Genomic DNA, 21,982 nt, shown 5'->3' on the forward strand with positions numbered 1-21,982 from the left:
TTAAAATATTTAATCATAAAGATGTATGCACACTGAGAGATATATTTAAGTGAACGTGGAGCCAGTATTAAGAGTGACAAATATTTATATAGAAGAATTAACAGGATATTACTGATTTTATTTTATTTTATTTTAGCACTAAAATAGAAAGAGAAAGGAAAATTGACTGATCTGTTTAACAAGTTGAACCATCCAGCAACAAATAAGAATTAAAACAACAACCAAAGAATCAGCTTCTGTCTTCAGATTATTAGGTTGTGCACATTTAGGTCTATGCATAGTCAAGCTGAAAATAACATGTTAATAATTTTTACTTCAGGCAGTTTCAAAGATCAGAGAGTTCATTCTTCAGAAGATCTACTCCTTCAGGAAACCAATGACAAACTACCAGATCCCACAGAACACTTTGCTGAAATACAGGTGTGTGCTGGTGTAAACCTCCCAATGATGTTGTACATAATAAATTATCTGAGTAGTTGTGTTTTCCAGCTTTGTGAGAATTAAACCCATAACGCAGTTTCATCATTTATAATACCTCTATTTTATGCTTTCATCATCACAGTGTACTACTAATTTATTATAAGATGTAACAGAAGTTAACAGTGATTTCTCGTATTTGAGATCATTTATAGATAAAAACTAATATTGTTGCTTGTTTTTCTGTAGATTTTTTTATCAGTTCCTTTTGGCCAATGAGAGAACAGTTGCTAAGGAAGTTAGAGACGACTACGTGGATACTATGAGCAAAATTTACTACAGTTACTTCAAGTCATACAGCGGCAGGCTGCTGAAAGTGCAGGTCAGTCGGTCTGCTGTTTTTTTTATGAGCTCATTTCTGTTTCATCATATGTGACATTTTTAACTCTGCATGTGTCCATGTGTGAGAGCATCACTTTAAATCATATTTCTCTGTCCTGCTGCAGTACGAGGAGGTGGCAGATAAAGACGACCTGATGGGAGTAGAAGACACAGCCAAGAAAGATATCCTCTAATGTCTCTTTTGGCCTTTTTTTTAAAAAAATGATCCAAAAGGTTTTGTTACACACTTTTTTTCATGTTATATTTATTGAGTAAACATGATTTCAGATGGGAGAACAAAGCTGAAAAAATGCAGCCCATGCTTTTAATAAATTACATTCATACTGGATTTTATTATTTTTTTTTTCTTTTTTAGAGTGTATATGAAAATTTCCATTGAGTTGAGGATAGTTGGATTTCTTAATTAGACCTTGCACCTGCAGGTTTCATCTTTTATCATTAGTTGTGTCTTAGTTATTAATCCTTAACCTGTGGTATTTACATGGTATTGGTAATAAATTGAGGACTGAGGGCTGTTGCACACAGGTTTCAAGCAGTGCTGCTTTAACTAACAACAAAAAGACCCAAAATCCATTTTAATTCATACTGAATCACAAGCTGTGCACAAATGTCCAACTCTCACTATTTATACACAAAACATTTTTTTCATTTTAGTGATGAAACATGGAGCTTGTGTGTGTGATGCTCCTTGACTCACTGGTGCAGGTTTCTTCTCCAAACCGTCTTTGAAAAGCAGGAACACCATCTTCACTCTGGGCCAGAGGGGGACCATACTGAGCCCTGCTGAGCTGGAGGGGCCCATCCTGGTTCCACATACGGCTCAGAGAGGAGACAGCAGGGTGAGATCTGACATACGTTCAGAAAAAAAAACTGCAGAGTAACAACAAAGAGAAGAGACATTACAGTCTCACCCTGTGACTGGGGCTAGTGGTCTTCTGAATGATCAGTCTTTGTGTCTTTCAGTATCCCTATGAGACGCTGTTTCGCAGTCAGCACTACGCTCTGCTGGACAATGGCTGCAGAGAATATCTCTTCCTGTCTGACTTCTTCATGGTGGCGGGAAACTCTGCCCTCGACCTCTTCAACAGTATCATGGGAAAAACTCTCAGCATGTTCTTGGTATGAATGCATTCTTCTCTGAATGTTGTAGTCTGTAAAACTTCATGCTTGTTCAAATGACAATTCAGTTGAAGTCAGGTTTATTCATCTAGCACAAGATCATGTTTATCCCTCCTGCTTTTGTCTCCTGCAGAAGAGCATGTCCACTTATGTGTCAGACTGTTACGACAGCATCGCCATCTTCCTGTGTATCCACATCATCCTCAGGTTCAGAGCCATCACAGCAAAGAGGAACATCCCTGCTCTTGACAAGTCAGTCTCTTTATGTATATAGAATTCTTTCCAAGATCCTTTAAAGTCTCTTCGTTATGATCTTCTTGGCAAGCATCTCTTTATTATAACCAAAGTAAGCTAGGGACAGCGTGAAGCAGCATAAAAGATGACAGCTGAACACTAGATGGTGCTAAAAACCCACTAATTACAAGCTGAAGTGAATTAATGTTAGAAAAGAAAAATATTCACAGTAGATGTGATGCTGTTTTGAATGGAAAAAAATATTTAGAAGTGGCAAATTAGAAATGTATTAGACTGCTGTTTATAGTCTAAGCTGGTATTGTACAATAACTTTTCTAAAATCAGGAGCCTGCTGCAGAGCGAGAGGCTGTGAGAGAGTGGTCGTGAAGCTGAAAGCAGCTCCATTGTGTTGCATATTTCACAGGAGGCTTCAAGTCACCCAACAGAAAAGAAAAGGCCATCTCTTAAAGACTGAAGATATAACTGAAGCCTTGTGTTTTTTCTAGATACTGGGAGGCCGTGTTGGAGCTGCTGTGGCCCAGGTTTGAACTGATTCTGGAGATGAACATCCACAGCATCAGAAACACAGACCCCCAGAAACTGGGAGTGCTGGACACCAGACCACACTACGTATGTTTACTCAGAGTGAAAATCATTCATGTCTTCGATTGCAGTGTCTGTTTTAGGTAATAGCTGTGATCATGTAAAGCAATCAGTGATGTGAGTGCATGTTTGCTGATTTCAGATCACTCGCCGATACGCAGAGTTCTCATCAGCCATCGTCAGCATCAACCAGACGTTTCCCAACGAGAGGACAAACGCTCTGCTAGGACAGCTACAGGTGACAAACCCACTATTTTTTACCTACATCTTCTGGTAGTTTGTTGCCAAATTGATTCAGTTTTGTTGTGCTGAGGTCTTTATATACGTGAAAAATATTCAAATCTGTAATCTATATTCAATAAAGCATTCATGGTTTCCTCATCGTTCAGCCACTCCTGTCAGCGCCATGTTTGAAATTCATAAGAAAAGAACAAATTCATGAAGACAAATGATTTTGTATCAGTTTTGTTTTCAGAGTTGATTAAAGCAAAGTGTGCGTCTGTCACCATTATTATTCCCCTAATTCTTATTAGTCTGCCTCAGTAAATCCGAATGTGAATATTAATGTCCAGGTTGAGGTGGAAAACTTTGTGCTGAAGATGGCTGCAGAGTTTCCCTCCAGAAGAGACCAGCTCATCTTCCTCATTAACAACTATGACATGATGCTCAGCGTACTGATGGTGAGTACTTTACATCAGCGTGACAGTGTATGTACGGTGCAAGTTTGTGGATGCTGTTTTTAACTTAAAAGCTTGAAAAATGCCCTAAATGCAGTACACACTGTAAACTGTAATGTAGTATAATTATTAGAAAATCTGTTTTTGTCTGTCAACGGTTTGTTTTAATTGTGATTAACTAAAATGATTTTGACTAGAATTGTTCTGCTGATCTTGCATTCTGGTTGTTTTTCTCATATTTGTCCAGGAGAGGGCAGCAGATGACAGCAAAGAGGTTGAAGGTTTTCAACAGTTGCTCTTGGCCAGAACACAGGTCAGTTTGATCATAATAACTTATTTAGATGATTTGTGATTGTACAGGAAAAAGCATAATGGGCTCAAATAAGAGTAATAAAGATTTTGTGGTTGTAAATGAATGTTTGTAGTTGTGAATCAAGCTTTATTGCTCTGTGAAAAGAAGAGCTGCCTTAGAAATGTGATTTGATGCATGTGTAAATAAGATTTGTATTTGTTAAAAAATAAAAAAGTGAGGATAAAGACAATAAGTAGAAATGTTTTCATAGCTCTTTTCAGAGATGCAAAGCAGAAAACTTTAAAGTTGCAGCTGTGAATTTTGACTTTGTCTTCACGATCTTAACTCACTATATGGTGACATGTCAATCACAAATGAAAATGTCCAACCACAGGGCTGATGGATTTGTCACCACGCAGCCTTTTAAATGGAAGAGGATTTTAAAAACTACTCATGTTGTAATTCAAGTTGGTTCTAATTTATGATATTGTGGGAAATAAAATAACAATTTAACTCTTAGGGGCCCATTCAAAAGAAAATCACACTTTTTCTCTTTAAGGCCTTTTTTGGTGACTTTTTTCCAAAGATTATTCATCCTCATCATGTCTTCATCATATACAGCAAATGTTAATCCATTTTCATAATTTTTGCCAGTTTCACCAGTTTATCAACATAATGCCAAAAGGAGTTATTTTCAGTGTTGCCAAGTCTGTGCAGATAATGATATGTGAGATATTCCTGTTGTATTATTATATCTCTGCTTTTCTTCGATCTCCACCCTCCAGGAGTTCATTGAGGAGATTCTGTCTCCCCCCTTTGGAGGAATGATTGCCTTTGTGAAGGAAGCTGAGACACTGATGGAGAAAGGGCAGCTGGACCGACTGAAGAATGAGGAAGGTGAGAGAAAGGATTGAAAATTGTTTACTGCCTTTATGGAGAGTTGAAGTGTATGACTCAACATGCTTCAGGTGTTTTTTTTAGACTCTACTTGAGGTGAATGATCGACCCGATATTTTTAACCATTGTTTCTGCAAGTTTTATAGAAATCAGATTTTCTTTATGATATGCAACCTCCAGAAAGTTGGCATAACCTCCATCACAGAGATGTTGTCCTGCAGTTTGAACTAGCAACATCCTCCAGCCAATCAGAGTCGAGTATTCACCCAGACCTTAGTACATATATATATATATATATATATATATATATATATATATATATATATATATATATATATATATATATATTTTTTTTTTTTTATTCATTTATTTATTTTTGCCAGTTAAAACTTTATTTAAAATAAATTGCCATCTATGCTATTGCTTGTCTTTGATAAAACTGGCACACAAAGCAGCAACAGGACCAATGTCTTTGTGATCAAATAAACATGTAGGCTTTATAGTTTATTAGTTTTCTGTTATGTGAGGATTGTGATGAGAATATTGTTGAATTCTCACTGAATACTTTAACATCACAGAACTGCTAGAGATTACACTTTGTCTTTGGTTTCACAGTGTTCCTGTTCTAATGGTTGTTTTCACACTTCAGAGTTAAGTTTTGTTTTACAGAGTAATGAGCCACTCCCTTCAAGGTTTTTAGCCATCCGTTTAGTTTTGTTTCTTTGTTCTCAGTCTGGTGCTACAGAATCGCCATCTCAGCTTCCCACATCCTTTTTAATCTTTTAAGTTGCTGTCATGATTTCCGTCCACATTCGCATTTTGTCTTCAGGGTTGCTTGTTTCGCCTAAAAATGAAACCACACAGGAAAACAGCCCCAACAGTGAAATGAAACAGAGGAAAGCCAAACTGAGTCCTTTTTTACTGGAACAGATTTCAGCCCATTGACAGTGAGCGGTGTAAAACATGTCTATATGTGTCTTTGTGCAGCTCGCATCACTCAGCTCGTTCGGGGGTTTTCCAGCACATGGAAACAATCTGTTGAGTCGATGAGTCAAGATGTGATGAGGTCCTTCACTAATTTTAAAAATGGGACCAGCATCATACAGGTGAGCCAGCAAGCAGGCATGTGACACAATTGCATACAACTGCTTTTTAAGTACTACTTTCCTACCGCTGTGAGCTAAAACTGCACCACCTGTATGAGATGATCAAATAACCTCTTTGGAAATCTCTGCCTTAGGATCTTTCGGTCTTTTCACATATGTTTTCTCAAGCCGGGACCAATTCACCTTCAATGTTTATCATGTCATGTCTGAAAGTACAGAAGTGGCATGTGGGTCATGGATCATCTGTGTCACTGCTGTTGTCACTCAGCTGATTCTGTCACGCCGACTTGATAAACGGACACTTCAACGCGGGACTGAACTTCCTCTATTTGGTTTGAGTTAGATATGAAGCGGAACAATGTGAAAATGCCTTTTGTGAAATGACTCATGAAATTTATGGTGGACAGGAAAAACAACTTAGATGTAAAATCTCTACCAACAAAAAACAGTCACAAAAACACACAGGGAGGTATTCAATGACCAAAAGGGGACACAAGATAATCGCAAATGACCACAGAGATGTAAAATCACCATAAAAAGAGGACGTGTTGGTGTAGATTCTCAGTCATCCAGGTTATGGTAATCCTAGGACCTGGAATAAAAGCACTGACTACCAACACAAGAAGTAGAGGTCTTCATGCACCACATTAGCTGTGTGAACAGCAACACCTATGTCACTTGGGAGGATGTAAAAGACAAGTTGTCCTCTTTTGAACTGCGTAGCTCACACTGAGGAGGATAGAAGCCTCAACACTAAGGTTTATCAGGAACATACACACACAGACCAGTACCTACTTTTTTGGTAAATTGGAAATTCAACAACTATCTCAGATAAAAGCTGGTTCTGTCAGAAAGAGAACTCCCCAAACACAAGCAGAGTGGCATTGTTTATGCAATGCAGTGCCCAGACCTTTAAATTCACAAGTGTAAACACATGACACAACACAGGAAAGCCAACTCTTCAAGTCAGGACTCTGCAGTCTATCTGCATCTCAAGGATAAGAGACACTCTTGACATTCACTTCCGACAGCAAAGAAAGAGTTATCAAACTTAAAAGTGGAAAAACCACCTGTGACCAGTGACCTCGGGTATCACCTTCCTAGTACATGAAATGAAGCCTCTACCCTCCTCTACCTCCTCAGATGACAATGTCATACAATAGTGGTTAGTCAGACACGTCACCGTGACAACCCTCCAAGTGTGAAAGTTTCTCTAACAACTTTTACAGTAATATGAAACTTCCCTTTAACAAGTTACAGCTTAAGAAGCCTGTTAGATGAGAAGTAAAACATCAAGAACCAAGGAAGCAAACTCCACTTGACTTATTTAAGCTTTTAGGATAAAAAAAAAAAAAAAACTTTTTTTAAAAACGGAAAAACATCATGCAAAATATCTGTAGGCAATAGAAACAGGCACAATTGTTTAAAATACAATGAACAGCCCATAACAACAAAATAATTGAAGATGACCACAGAGAACTGTAATATGATGATGGGAGGACACAAATTACTACAAAGCAACACAAAAAAACTCAAAATAGTTTTATAGAGTGGAGGTCACACTCGGGTTTATTAGAAATCCTGTGCATAAGGAGAGCCATCACAGAGTCACAGGGCTTCAGAATAAAACTAAACAGAGGATGTGTCTAACTTTTATCCACAGACTCTGTTCAGACATCTGTGCCTGAGGTCGCTGTTTTTTTGTGTGAAGCAGGTGTTGTCTGAACATTTCAGGACAGGCGCGTGAGAACCGTAACAAATGTGAGCAGAAATATTTTCCCTGATGCAGAAGTCAAAATGTTTCTCCTTTCCATACAAACCATTTGTATGCAGACATCCAGACTTATACTAAACTTCCATCACATATTTTAACACAGTGACACAAATTAGACTGAATAAGGTTTTAAATTGTACCAGATGCATTGTTTTTTTTTGTTTTGTTTTTTTTTAAATCAAATGCCATCAAATTTTGTTATTGCAAAGCAAACCAGTTGATTAGTCTTCACACAAGTTGTCGGATTTACAAGAATAAGATGGATTTTTTTGTGTTATAGATATATATATATATATATATATATATATATATATATATATATATATATATATATATATATTATTTAATTCATAAAACAAAAAGTATTTGCACACTCCTAAAATCTTTTTTTTTTTTTTTTTTGTTTATGTTTGTTTTTGTCTGTATGCTCTGTAATTTGAAAGCACATGAGGATTGTCTGAACCATTCTTAGACTTGATCTTCATGTCTTCTCCATTGAAAAGCATGTCAAAGTTTCTTGTTTCACTTTTAGGAGTAATCTCTGAGGAAGCCTGATCACTCAACTTTTTTTGTTTATGCTCTCAAGACAGTTGATGAACAATTGGCCTGATGAATGAAGGAGCTGGAAAAAATGTCCTATTTACAGATTTTTATCATTTTTTTAGAACATTTCCATTGAGACAGTGTGAGAGATCATATCAGTCAGAGGTTATTTTTTAGTTTTGAGTTTTAATTACATTTGAACTAATTATTACTAATAAAGGATGTTTTAATGTCAAGCAGAATTTCCACTTTCCTTAGAGCTTAAATGCCATGTTTTTTTCTATACATTGTGAGATGGTCACATAGGAACATCAGATGCACAAGTTTCCGACCAGGCATAAACCACTAAATGCGCTTTTTAAAGGTTTGGTCTGAAACTGTGGTTTAATGATTAATGTCGGTAGCTGCTAATGGTTTAGAGAACTGAAGTTGAATCTACCGTGCATGTTCACCCTTCTTCTTCTTTTGACTGTACATGCTGTGATCTGTCCTGGAAAAAAGACGTTTAAAGCAAATCTGAAGCGCCCACCATCCTCATGTAGGATGAAGTTAAGAAGTGATGCTCAAAGTTCCATAACAACTCTTTCTCTTTATCTACCTCCCTGCAGGGCGCCCTGACACAGCTGATCCAGTACTATCACGGCTTCCACAAGGTTCTGAACCAGCCGACTTTTCGCAGCCTGGCGGTCCGATCTGAGCTCATCAACCTCCACCACCTCATGGTTGAGGTCAAGAAGCACAAACCCAACTTCTAAAAGCAGCTTTTTCAGCGACAAGATTCCCCCCAGCTCAATCTTCTTTACTCTCTCAGTCTTTTAAGTTTGCAAAGCAGTAACAGGAGATTTTTCTCACCCGGCTGTAGAACTCATCACACATCAGTGAGGACCTGATTTCATATCTGGATCAGAAGGTTTATTTTACTTTGGACATTACCTGTGTCATTTTGCTCCTCTGATCTTCATTCCATATAAATCACATATATATATGATGTATATAAACAAATTCCAACAAATAAAGAGTATATGTGTGTTCTGGATACTTTGATATCAGTAGAGTGAGCAACAAGACTTCAGGAGATGCTGGCTTGCATGACAATTCAGTTAGTTCTTACATTCATACTTTTAAATTATCCATCAGATTTTTATTTTATTTTTTTTGCCAGCTACTAAAAGCAGCAACAGCAAATCTCCTTCCTAAAAGTTAAAAGTGCAATCATGAAACACTGAAATGTTCTCCTCATTTTTGCTTTATTTAAATAGAAACTGAGCATTTTGTTGGCTAAAATTATGAATGTTTACCTGTATGTCAAAGAAAATGTTAAGTCTTCTTTTTTTTCTTGTCCAGTTAAAGGAAACAACCGTATCTATTCATGTGATTTACAACACTGCACCAGTGAGAGAGAATCTCTTACAGGCATACTTGAAAAGCTGAGCACTCACTCAGTAGGAGAGGTTACATTGACCATAAGGGTCATTTTCTTTGTCATGTCAGCAAATCTTATATTTAATTTAAAACCAGCAGCGTTGAAGAATCTCGAAACTAAAGACTGGCTTCCTGTCTCTGCTTGGGGGTCTTAATGCTGTTTCCTGCTGGAAACATTCATCTTTAAAAAACTGCTGATCACTGTCTTTTTTTCAACCGTCTACATTCAACGCTTTTTTTTTTTGTACAACAGTGACTCATTAAAAATAACAAAAATTCAAGCTATATGTTTAATTTTGTTAATTTGTTTTCTCTTTATTGGGAGTTGCTGACAGATGATCCTGTAGAAGCTGGGCTCCTTCAGAGTGGTAAAAATCTAATGCGGAGTGTTTACGTTGTGTGCTTTTGCTCTTTTGTGCGACTGTGTTGCATTTCTTTGTGAAGTCTTTCCCATGTGCACTTACATTCTGTGGAGTTTAACAATGATCAGTGAAAATACGACACAGATGCTTGCTTGTTTTATTTGAATTACTTTATTTAGTTTCTTTGATAATTTAACAATAAATAAAAGAACAAATCAAAACAATAAACTATGACTACAACATTTATTCAGCTTTTAGTCAGATTTGAATTTGTATAGATGAAACCTGAAAGCCACATTTTACTTTGATAAGCCAAAAAAATATATATTTTTATGTAGATACTTTTTTAAACCCATTGGTCAGAAAGTGTCATAAACAAAAATAAAAGATAATTGCAGGTAAAATTTGTTTTCTTTAATCCAATAACTTTTATTAAACACTGGAAAAGCTAAATCCAGATATATCTGCTTGAAAATGAAATGAGCTCATTTTTTTGTTCTGCAGCTCATATGTTGGACTAAGTAATGATAATTATTATTGGGATGTGATAACATTTTTATATTCTGCTTCAACTATCAGAGTTAGAAGGTATTTTTTCACAGGCTGTGTGGCATTTCAGCCAAATCCTAAATAAACGGTGGCGCTACAACATAGAAATGAACAGGAACTGACTAAATGTTAATTTTGATAGATGAATATTTTAAATACTATTTGATTATTAGTGATTTGTGTTTTAGAGGTTGGAAAATGGAAAAAAACACCACTTTAACAGCTATATTGGATCACTTTAAATTGAATATATAAGCAAAAAAAGCTCCTTATATTTCCAGCTTCAACTCAAGCTGACTCCCAGCTGACAGATAATTAGCTAAAATTTGTGTATTTATAAGCCAAGCCAAAAAAATGCTCCAGTGTGACTGCTCATGAACCTGTTTTACTTGAAAATTAAAAATGAATATTAAGCAATGGAACACATAAATCAGTGTTACCAAGGTTGATGTATTTTTTCTTCCAGTGTAATCGAACATTAAATTTTTGACATCTTGAAACTTAGAACTTTTAAAATAAAGAATCTGGAAACCGAAAGAATTCAATAACCCAGTTTTTAGTAGTACCTTCCTTCTCATGAGGCATAACATAAATGTTTATAAGCTGTAAATCACTTATCAAAGTCAAATCTTTTACTAATGGCTAATAGAATTAACTCTGAAGCAGTTTATGAAGAACACTGTGTTAGATTGATTTTTAAAAATCCTTCATAGTGACATTTTAGTTCGTCTTTGGTTAATAATAGATGCAACTCAAATTGACTGTTTGACCACTCATCTTTGAAAAAAGAGCTGCACTACATTTGCCCCAAAATCCATTAGAGCAGTTTTTCTCAATCCAGGTATTTGAGAACTACTTCCCTGCATTTTCTAGATGTTTCCCTGCTCTTAACTTTTTCAACAGGTTGCCATCAAGCTCTTTGCGAGCCTGTTGATGAGCCACTGAAGCAGGGAGACATCTAAACATGCAGGGAAGTGGTTCCCAAGGACCAGGATTGAGAAACGATTCCTCAGTAACAAGTTCAGCTCTGAACTGCTGCATAACTATTTATTATCTACCCGTCACTGACAATATGTTTTTTTTCTTGACAACGAATCGACTGTGACTTTTTTTTTCTTTTAATTGAAGAGGTTTCCATGTTTATGATTATTTTCAGTATTAATGCAGATATAAATGTCCATATATGCTGCAGTGGTGTCCAAAGTCGGTCCTTGAGGGCCACTGTCCTGCAGGTCTTGGATGTGCCCTTCTGCAGCACACCTGGATCAGATTAAAGGGTCATTAACATGCTCAGGCAGACAGCCATTTAATTTGAATAAGGTGTGTTGGAGAAGGGAAATATCTCAAACTGCAGGACTGCAGCCCTGGAGGACAGACTTTGGACACCACTGATCTACAATACTGTGACTCAATGATTAACAATCCAAAAGCATAAACACAGTAATCATTTGTCAGTTGCACTTGTTTGTATTTGCTTTGTTCTAACAACCAAAATGTCTTTATATACAGTTAAAGAGTGATTCCCAACCCTGGTCCTCAAGCACATCATCCTCAAGGTCTTTGATGTCTCCCTGCTGCAACACACCTGATTCAAATTAAATGGCTCTCTCAAGTCTGCTAATGAGCCATGAATTTGAATCAGGTGTGTTGTAGCAGGGAGACATCTAAGACCTGCAGGCTAGTGGGCCTTGAGGACCAGGGTTCGCAATCAGTGGGTTAAACTACCACTAGTGGTCACCACTGGATTTAATGGGAAAGTGTGTCCAAACTTATAACTGATAATGCATATATATGACATCTTAAATTAATTTAAGTCTTTTGAATTTGCCAGAAAAAGAATTTACAAGAATCCCAAAAAATGACTTTGAAAAAGTATTTAAGAAACATTATTTTTTAAAGCTTATAAAGAACTTAATCCTTTTCTTGTCAATTCTGCAGCTATAAATGTCATGGGGTAGTTTTATACACTAACATCAAACAGCTTGGACACACTTTCCTGTGTGTTCAAACTTTTGACTGGTACTGTATGTGTGTTTTAATCCAAATGTCTAGCAGGTTTTTCCCCTCAAAAAGCTGGCCAAACAGTTGATTGGAAGGGTTTTTATAATGAAATGTAGAGCAGCAAAGACTCGTGTGACCCTATGAAGGAATATTTTTCACATCAGGAAACTCAGTGTTCTTTGTTAATAAGTAAAGTACTAAGCATTAGTAAATAATATATCATAACTAGAATAACTTCTTACAACTGGAAAATCATGCCAAATGAGAAGTCGAACAGGGCCGGTAATTTGTGTAAGTAAGAACTTTCAAAACTTCAAACCGAGCTACGTTTGCAAATGTGTTTCAGATTTAAACAATAATATATATTTCTCTTCTTATTCTGCACATAGTCACACACATTGTAAGCACACATAATCTCACAGATTAAGATCCTATTCACACTTGTCTGCTGGTCACAGCGTGCAAGGTTCATGGCTACAATATGTACAGTTTCTCTGCAAGGAAACTCAGAGAAGATGAAGAATTTGAAAGCTTGAGACAAGAACAGACAAGGCGAGAAGAGCTGAGTAGCTGCTTTTGGCAGCATCATCTGAAATGACATCATTATAGAGACAAAGTTATTAGAGGTCAGGTTTTCTCTTCACCTGAATCTTTAGCTCAGCTTCAGTTAGAAGCCAAAACAAAACCTTTCAAGTGTGTTAACAGTCATTTCACAGTAGTGTGAAAAAAAAGTCTAAAATTTTGACCTGTTGTCCATTTAAAAAAAAAAAAAAAAACTTCCAACTCAAATGCTTAAAAAGTATTAATGTCAGCTTCACTTTGTTGTTTTACTTTCAGAAATCAAACATTCTCACCTGTTGGGATGTTTGACAGCGTCTGATGGGCTTTGAAAGCTGGCAGGTTTTCTGTGGAGAAGAATAATTTTATACAAGGTTATGCATATTATAGCTCATAATAAACAAATTACATTCAGTTACACTTTTCATAGTCAAATAAGATGTGCAAATGTCTTATTTGATTAAATGTACTTCTTAAATGACACTGTATTTAGCTTTGTTTAACTCGTGTTTTCCACCTACTAGTCCCATTTCAATGACTCTGGACAAGAATAAATTCTGAATTTAGTCTTTAAAAGGTTTAAGTCATCCTTCATAGTAAATTGCTGCAAATTAAGTGTATGGACTTGCTTCTCAACACAGATGTGCAATGAGAGGTAAGGGAAAAACCAAATGCAGGACACAGGCAGGTAAACATTAAAAAATCAATGTTTATTATTGGTAGCAAGTCAAACATGAAGGTAAAGACAGTCATTCAGATATAGAAACAGCAGGCAAAAGACAGAATTGACTAAATTTGTGTCTGATAAAATAAAAAAAGATACGTGTCATAAATTTAAATTAGGATGCATTTGTACTCTTGACTGAAGAGCGCAAAGGAGAGATGGGAAGTATAGGTGACCATAGGGATTTAACCAACTATAAACAGGTACCAAACAGGAGGGAAAAGTAACTGAGATGTACAAGATGGAAGACCTGAGCAAACATGGTCCAGCAGCAGGATAACTGAAGCACTGTAGACCTCATGTAGTCAGCCTGATGGTAGGATGACCGAAGTCCAGGAAACAGTTGGTGGAGAGGATGGTGGTAAACCAGATAAGCCTTCAGGCTGAGCAGAAAGACAAGACCACTCACAACGGATGACCTGGAAGAAGGGCAGGACAGTCTGACATGTCATCTCTGGAGGATGTATGCAGAAGTAGGGTTAGCAGAAGGCTCTGCTGATCCATGCAGAGGGTGGGCCAACAGCTAAGGCAGTCCTGGAGGGTGGTTGAGAGGCTGAAGGCAGGCTTGGAGATGGGAATACTCTCTGCCCACTGCAGGATCTCTCTGGAGGTCAGATAAGGGACCGGCTGGCAGGTCAAGTTCAACTAGGTGTTTAAAACATCTGGAAATTATCTATTCGGGATCTGGGGAAGGCTCTGGTGAGACGTGCAAAATCAGATGTTGATTCTGCCAGGAAGTGTGTAGGTTCAGGCAAAAACTGGTGAGATTTGAAGGCTAGGTCAACAATTCCGATGAAGACTATGGCAGAATCCAGGGCTAGATGCAGGCTGGGTCTTGCGAGATGTTGGCTGCAGCTGACACTATTGCAGGAACCAGAAGATGAGCACAACAACTGTAGAAATTACACGAGCTTTTAAAGAATGATTATACGCGAGGGTTTCGGGTGTGTTCGGCAGTTGGAAGAAAACTTTATAGCGATGAATTACCGCTGCTAAATGGTGTCTGAAACTGACGTAGGCTCGAGGGAGAAAACTCTGAAATCAGCACTGCCCAATAATGGAGGAATTTACTTAACCATGGCAACGCAAAAGATGGTTGAATTATGAGAACTGGGACATATGACAGCATTTACATACGTAAGGGAGTATAAGTGGGCCTTAAGACAAGAGATGGGGTCTGAAAAAATTTCCTGGACTCTTAACTCACTGAAAGGTGAGTCACTTCAGTTCTTGACAATGGTTCAGTTCCCAAGAGCCTTCAACAACCAGGGCCTGACAATTTCCAAGTTCAAAACAACCTTTATATTTTCATCAATGAATGATGAGCCAATTAGGCTTTCAGCAAAATTTCTTAGTAAAGAATTAAAATCTGTCCGTAGGAAAAATTATTCCTGCCAGATTGATAGCTGATGGCTCCAAAATTATTTCCTGCAAGTATCAGGAGGCAATCTATGCTGCACACAAACTGAGGATTGACAGGCATAAGATGAAAAACAAAAGTTGAGCTCAAATAACCAGGCAAAGGTGGTCTATGAAGAGGCAAAAAAAGAGGCATCAATGTGAAAACAAAGTTCAGGTGAAGGTTTGTTAACCATAATCAGGAAGTAGGAACTTCCAGGGTTTGCTACCTTCAGTTATTAAACAATGGTCTTTGTCAGTCATCTGACATGAAGACAATATAAGAGCATGATGTTTTGTACTGGACAGAAGTCAGACTGACGATCAACAAAAATTTAATTGTGGTGATTCCAGAAAACACTCAAAACCATTATTATTCAGGACAGCCTGAAACTACAAATCATATGTGCTTCATAGACAAAGCCCTGAATAAATAATGTGCATATATTAAGTAAACCTGCAACTCCCTAACAAAAGTCCAACCAAATCAATATGTTTGTCTTAATGGCAAAAACCTTCATGATTCAAGCAGCTAAATCTCTAATTTATTCATTTCTGCTGCTTCATGCTGTGCATGCAGGCGGAATTTCACAATGTTAAATAAACCAGCTTAATGTGCATTATTTCTTTGTACATTGAGCAAAGAACAGGACCAAAAGCAAAAGTACAAGAGGTTGCATATTGAATTTTGGAACGATATTGATGACTACATGTTGCCAAAGCAGTTTGAGGGATGATGATTTTTTCTTTTTTTTTCCATGTTGTTTTGCTGATGCTGTTTTTTGTTGTTTTTGTTTATAAGCCAATGAAAATCAAGACAACATAATCTTTTAATCCTTTGAAGTTGTTTTAGAATCTAAAGACATTTAAATTTACAACAAAACAAAGATGAGAAAATGTTCATATTTGAGTCAGAACCAGGTTGTTTGGCAGTTTTTGCTTTATTTTGTTAAAGGATCAGTTTTCAGAAACTGGAGCCTAAGTAATAGATAAAGTAAACGCTTCAGCATCAGGGAGTGAAGCCGGTATCTCACCTTCCACAGAGAGCTGCACGGTGCTGACGGCGAGGCCTTGTTCATCTATAACTTTGTAGGTTCCTTCATCTGAGCTGGTTAATTTCTTTAATGTTAACTGTTCAAGGATGGGATGTTTATCCAGACGTGGACTGTTTTCATCCCCCCTCATCCACAAGTCTGACCACTCTGAACTATTCCTGTGGGGAAAATTAAAAAAATGTTAAAACAAGACAAAAGCACACTGTATCTGTGTCATTACCTCCACAGTTTATTACAGAACTCCTCAGTATCTTTAACACAATTCTAAAATAAGGACCATATGCATATTTTTCATTACTAATGAAGCCATGTGTCTGATCTCCTCACTGTGGTATTTACTGTTACTCTCATATATTTTGAGGAGGTATTTGTCTTTACAAAACATTAGACTAATCAGATATAAGGAAAAATATATTACTGGTGCAAAATAGCAACCCAGAGCCACAGCTACATTTTTAATGGCATTACTACAGTATAGTTACACTATATGTTGTAATGAAATAAAGCTTCAGCAAAGCTACTGATCCTGCACCTTTTGTCATAGAAATGCAGTTTAAACTTGAATGATTAAATTAAATTAAATTATTAAATTAAATTATTAAAATGATTCAGTTTAGCTGAATCATATGAAAATTTATTTTAGCTTCTGTCCAGTTAAGTTTTCATTTTAGTTAAATCTGTTTTTTTTCTTTTCTTTAAAAACAGGAAAATTAGTATCCCTCTCTAAATCTAACTTCCCAGGTTGAACTTTATGAGCTAGATAAATGACAACAAGTTCATCTGTCCTGCAGACCACAGTACGTCCAGTGAAAACCAGAACTCATCTGTATGCCCACAAATGTCCCGTTAATCTAAATACAGACGAGTTTTCACTGAAAAGCCTTCCCGCGTTGACCACAGCAAAATGGTGTCACTCAAGAGTTTCAGGTGTTTCTAAAACAGTGATTCAGATGAAACTTTCTGACTTTCAGTCTGAGTGAGATTAAACGTCACACTGTTACCATGGTAACTTAAACTGCTTCTTGAAACTCACGGCTATTGGACATTTAATACTCCACAATCTTCTCTCCTCTCAGTTGTACTTTAACCCTTTAGCAGCTTGTGAAAGGCAAACATGAATCTTCAGAAATTTCACAGGCTGAGTAATATCTGTAATATCTGCGGATTGATGTATTCGGTATGGCTGATCAATGTGTAGTAATTTATGATAAAACTGAGAAAAATCTGTGAACTTGTTACAAAAGACACCAAACTGAGAGGAAAATATGGAGAGCAAGAAAAGTGCCAGCAGCTTAGCAGTCCTGTTGCATAGTGTAATTAAGTGTCAGAAGTGACTTGTTTGATAAGTGTTTTGAAGGAAGCTGTGTGATGTGTAAACAGTACATCTGCGCCACTGTGTCTGCTGTGCCTGACAGAAGTAAACCTAACAGCATATGTGTTAGAGACATGAGTTTTCCTTTGGGACCATAAAGTTTATCTCATCTTATCTCATGTTCAATTGCAGATTTATAGGTTTAATTCTCAAATCAGATCTACCCTCTGGAAGTATTTTTCCACCCAAACCCACTCATACGACATGATTTGATCTTTTTATACAATGAGTCACGGCTGCAAAAGCAGCCTGTTGTATTCTTTGTTTTGCACATGGTAATTTTATGAGAGTGGAGGCGTTTTTCTTTAATAGAGCTCTTTTGGAAGGAAAAACTGGTGCAAGTAAGCAGCATGAGGGTGGAAACAGAGATGCAGCTAACAAAGGGATCATGATGAAAACACACAAGCAAAGAAGAGGAAAAAAAATGACTCAACAAAAGTCTCCAGTTGTGTTTAGTTTGTTTAAAAAAGTGACCTTGTTGTATTTATCTTGGATTTTTTTCCCCACATAGGCTCACCTGCTTTGGAAGACCACTCTGAATGAGTGGGGCGTGTGGAGCTCCAAAACCAAGTCTTCACCTGGACGATGAAAATGTTGGGATTTGTGGTCTGAGAGGGAGAAAAAAAATCATCAGTATTATTAGAAACAATATATCAGTGAAACATGTTGATCTGTAAAGAGAAGAATCACAGAAGACATCAAACTGTATATTAAATGAAAAAAAAATTAAAACAGTGTGAATGGTGAGTAAACTAAATGAGAGAAAAAATGGTTGACTAAAAAAATGCATAAGTTTAACTATTTTTATTTATTTATATGTTTTAGATGGTAGAAAATGAAAGGGACAATGTAAGCTGAAAACAGCTGAAATGATTTCCAGAGTAAAGACATTAAACTGATCCAAAGTGTTAATGACTGAAAAAAAAAAAAATCTATCTCAGAGATGCTAATACTTAAAAACAACACCAATTATGAAAAAAGACTACATTTTCAAATTAAAAGTGAAAGTTATATATATATAAAAAATGTTGATGATGATAATGATGATGATGATGATGACGAAAAATCTCTTCATACTAACCAGTCACATACAGTTTGACACTCTGAATGAAAACCCGGGTGTTTCTGGACCTCCCTTCTTCCACCACCATGAAGCTCTCGTATCTCCCTGTGTCTCCGATCTGAACATCCTTGATGATCAGAGAACAATCCCCAGACTCAAGCTTCTCCTCAGGCACCACTGCCCGGTCCTTGAACTCCGCCGCCTGCCACTCTGCATCCCCATACCTTTCGAAGATGGTCTTGGGTGGAGTGTCCCACTGGACATGGCAGGCGGAAGGAGCCACCTCCCCCAGGCTGGTCTTCCAGCTGCAGGGAAGAACTGCCTGGCTCCCCGCAGTGGATGTAATGGACAGAGGACGGGCAGCGGAGGGCAGAATAGAGGAGTCTGAAAGAAGGAAGGAAGTGCAGGAGGTGTTGCATCCTTATCTGCTCAAATTCTCCACATGAAAAATGTTTCTAAGAGAAAAGAATTTGTAAGCTCCCTAGCTGTTATTTAATTTAAAATCATTTTAAAAATGAACAGAAATGTCAAGCTTATAAAAATGAAACATCATAACCTCTCTCTTCTTCATTGTAACCATCAAAGTGATTTCTTATTTTTAAAAAGAGTTTCTTCTTTGAATCAGCAAGTATTTGGATATTAGATTATTATTGTTGATGTACTGTAGTAAAATATTCTAATAGTTAAAAAAAAAAAAAAAAAAAAAAACCTCAATTACTAAATAGTTAAAGAAAAATCCCCCCACACTGCCAAAGTTATTTTAAACTGTAAATTATTACAATGCTGACAGGACAGTAGTCAATCTTCATGTTTCAGACACTGAACTAATTAAATATTTGCTACTCTGTTAATTAAAAAAAAAACTATAAATAATAGGTTAAATTAACTTACATTTAATAATTTCTGATCATAATGTTTACTTATTTATTATGGATAGTTTAATTTTTCCCCCTTTTTTTTTTTTTAAAAAAAAAGGGTTTTTAAGTTGAATTGTTGCATATAACACCACACTCCACATGTTAGGACTAAAAAATATTTTTGTCTAAATAAAATATTAATTTTATAAATCCACAAAATAAAGAAAATAATCAAAATAGTAATTTTCTAGTTATTTTATCATTTTTTCTAATATTTTTGGGGGGTATAATTAAGAAGCAGCTGATCTTTATTTTCTTTTTTTATTGGTTTATTTCATCTAATATTTCAGTTCCAACGGAGAAACCATAACCGACGAGCTCCCTGATGTTAAACACACAGCCCAAGTTGACAAAATATGAGTGCTGTGTTGTTTTGACTAGAAGAGTTCCCCAGCAGAACGTGTCAAAACAGGTAGTGAAGAAATTTCAAGATAAGAGGCTTCAGTGTGGCAATGATCCCTGTTGTTTCTTTCTTCTTTATATATATATATATATAAAGAATATATATATATATATATATATATATATATATATATATATAAAGAAGATTCTAAGGTTTATGTTTCTATACTCATGTTTTATTTAAATAATTTCACCTCAGCTTCATATAACTTAAAATATTGACTTAATTTGAAGACAGATTTTAAAAGTGAATACTTAGACCATAGTACTCACCAACTAAAGAGCCAATCAGGAAACACTGTAGTTGTATGAAAAGCCTGAAAGAAACAGGAGAAAAACACTAAATCAGACAAACAAGAGACACAAAAACATTTATATATATATATGATTTGTGTGACCTTAAGGCTGAAGTGTCCTTCAGCCTTAAGGTTTTTCTAAAGGTCAGATTATACTTCTGTATTTTGTAAAATATTTCCAAAATAATATTTATATTACATACTAAATGTAATATAGCTACAACTACCAACTGAATCCGATTTTATCAATATTATCTGAACCAAAGCAAACCGTTAATTACCCATTAGTGGGAATTTAACTTTTGTTTATAAGTCCAAAAACTTTGGATCAAATTATATTTTAGTCGGTTTCTCATAAAAATATAGATTCTATGTCCCTAAGACTTAGCTTTTTAGTTTTAACTCACTTGTTTTATTTTTACTTTTATTTTATTTTTTTCCTTAATTATCATTTTTATTTACTTACTGCAATAATCAATCAAGAGAAGTGAAACTAACAGTAAAGCCGCTTTATGTCTAGTGATGACTTCCTAGAAAACGAAACTGATGCTGCATCGCGCGCCACCCTGTGGATGATTCTCCAGCAGCAACAGTCTGATCAATATGTTGCTTTTCTCTGCACATATATGAAGCCTGCACAACAGTTCCTAAGATTCCTGCAATACTTAATGTTTCTTTAGTAAAATGCATGATGTATAATATGTGTTGTCATATTAGAAATACCTCAAATAAACAAGCGTAATTATGCAAAACATTAAAACACATGCAGATGTTTTTTTTTCTTTATTCTATTCATGAATTGCAGTTTCTTACCGAAGTCGCATTTTCATTCTTTTCATTGTGTCCACTTCTTGGATATTCAGTTCAATCTTCTTCTCTGTCCTCCGCTGTGCTGTTTGAAGTGTGTGTTTTCAATTAGCTGAAACCAGAATTTAAGGATGCATAGGTTTCGATTTCCGGTAGATATGTTTTCCAAAATAAAAGCACAAACTCTTCTGTTGCCTCTATTTTTTTTAATCCCCATATTATAAAACATCCTGTTAACCCTTTTAGTGTGTTTTTCAAATAAGCATTCAGATATGCACATTTGCAGACTGATGTTACTAATTTTACTTTTTAATTCTCTTTTTCAGTCTATGCTTTATCATTTTTATTATTAACCAAAAGAATTATTGTATAACATGAAACTTTGCAAGTTCCAAATCAATTCTAACGAATGTAGGTTTAGCTGGTAATAAGAGCTTGACTGGTTTTGAAAAGCATTTAGATATGTAAGCAACACAAAATGCACTATAACTGCTGAGCAGATTAGTTACTGAAGCGTTTCATTTCCTTTGATTTTATGACTGGTGATACATAAATGGAAACACATTGTCATTGAAATGTTTGCAATATTCTCCTGTTGGCATTAATCCAAGCCATCTGTTCACCATCTCCTGGTTAAGGAATTGGAATCCACAGCAAAAGATAAGCAGTTAAAGCAATCATTCAATTATTCACAAAGCAAGAGTGAATACCAACAGGAGACTATAATGTTAGGGAAATTTGTTACATGTTTTGGAGACACCACACTTGTGGCTGTTTCTCATTCAAGAAATGCATGATCCTTATAAGTTGTAGTAAAAACTCGTAGTAAATGTGACTCGTCAGGCTCTCTAACGATGTACAATAAAACACCAGTTGGTATTTTTTAAAGAGGATAAGTACCGACGATTTTTTTTTTTTTGCTAAGTTTATTTTGAAATCGTTTTCGGTGTTACACGTGCTGTGCTGTTAACACATTGACGAAGCAGCAAAGA

The 21,982-nt window shown here is 36.1% G+C and overlaps 2 protein-coding genes across 4 annotated transcripts in view; one reads left to right on the forward strand and one right to left on the reverse strand.

Annotated features, from left to right (window-relative positions):
* Nucleotides 1-21,982, forward strand: part of vps52 (VPS52 subunit of GARP complex) — a 31,442-nt gene that overhangs the window by 4,312 nt on the left and 5,148 nt on the right. The window contains exons 8-21 of one of the 2 annotated variants that reach the window (XR_006008102.1): nt 320-420; nt 667-799; nt 924-981; nt 1,525-1,658; nt 1,783-1,938; nt 2,072-2,190; nt 2,679-2,802; nt 2,918-3,013; nt 3,348-3,455; nt 3,700-3,765; nt 4,530-4,641; nt 5,629-5,747; nt 8,673-9,167; nt 17,578-17,583. Coding sequence is in view for 1 of the 2 variants with exons in the window: in XM_041967037.1 (XP_041822971.1) it covers nt 320-420; nt 667-799; nt 924-981; nt 1,525-1,658; nt 1,783-1,938; nt 2,072-2,190; nt 2,679-2,802; nt 2,918-3,013; nt 3,348-3,455; nt 3,700-3,765; nt 4,530-4,641; nt 5,629-5,747; nt 8,673-8,819 (1,473 nt within the window). In the remaining variant the exon portion in view is untranslated. Of the gene's footprint in view, nt 1-319; nt 421-666; nt 800-923; nt 982-1,524; nt 1,659-1,782; nt 1,939-2,071; nt 2,191-2,678; nt 2,803-2,917; nt 3,014-3,347; nt 3,456-3,699; nt 3,766-4,529; nt 4,642-5,628; nt 5,748-8,672; nt 10,162-17,577; nt 17,584-21,982 lie in introns of those variants that run through there. The other variant, XM_041967037.1, reaches the window with a different exon arrangement.
* On the reverse strand, nt 10,380-21,114 carry LOC121628125. Of its 2 annotated transcripts, XR_006008103.1 has the most exons (8): nt 20,997-21,103; nt 20,161-20,204; nt 18,587-18,952; nt 18,023-18,113; nt 16,113-16,291; nt 13,931-14,099; nt 13,253-13,303; nt 12,899-12,987 (listed from the first exon to the last, which is right to left on the reverse strand). XR_006008103.1 is itself a non-coding variant. In XM_041967040.1 (7 exons), the coding sequence occupies exons 1-7, from the start codon at nt 21,020-21,022 to the stop codon at nt 12,905-12,907; spliced, it is 840 nt and encodes a 279-aa protein (XP_041822974.1). In that variant the 5' UTR covers nt 21,023-21,114; the 3' UTR covers nt 10,380-12,904. The 2 variants fall into 2 exon arrangements, 1 of the variants encoding a protein (XP_041822974.1); XM_041967040.1 differs by lacking the exon at nt 13,931-14,099 and having other exon boundaries at nt 10,380-12,987; nt 20,997-21,114.

The sequence above is a fragment of the Melanotaenia boesemani genome, chromosome 17 (assembly GCF_017639745.1).
Source record: "Melanotaenia boesemani isolate fMelBoe1 chromosome 17, fMelBoe1.pri, whole genome shotgun sequence".
NCBI classification, from domain to species: domain Eukaryota; kingdom Metazoa; phylum Chordata; class Actinopteri; order Atheriniformes; family Melanotaeniidae; genus Melanotaenia; species Melanotaenia boesemani.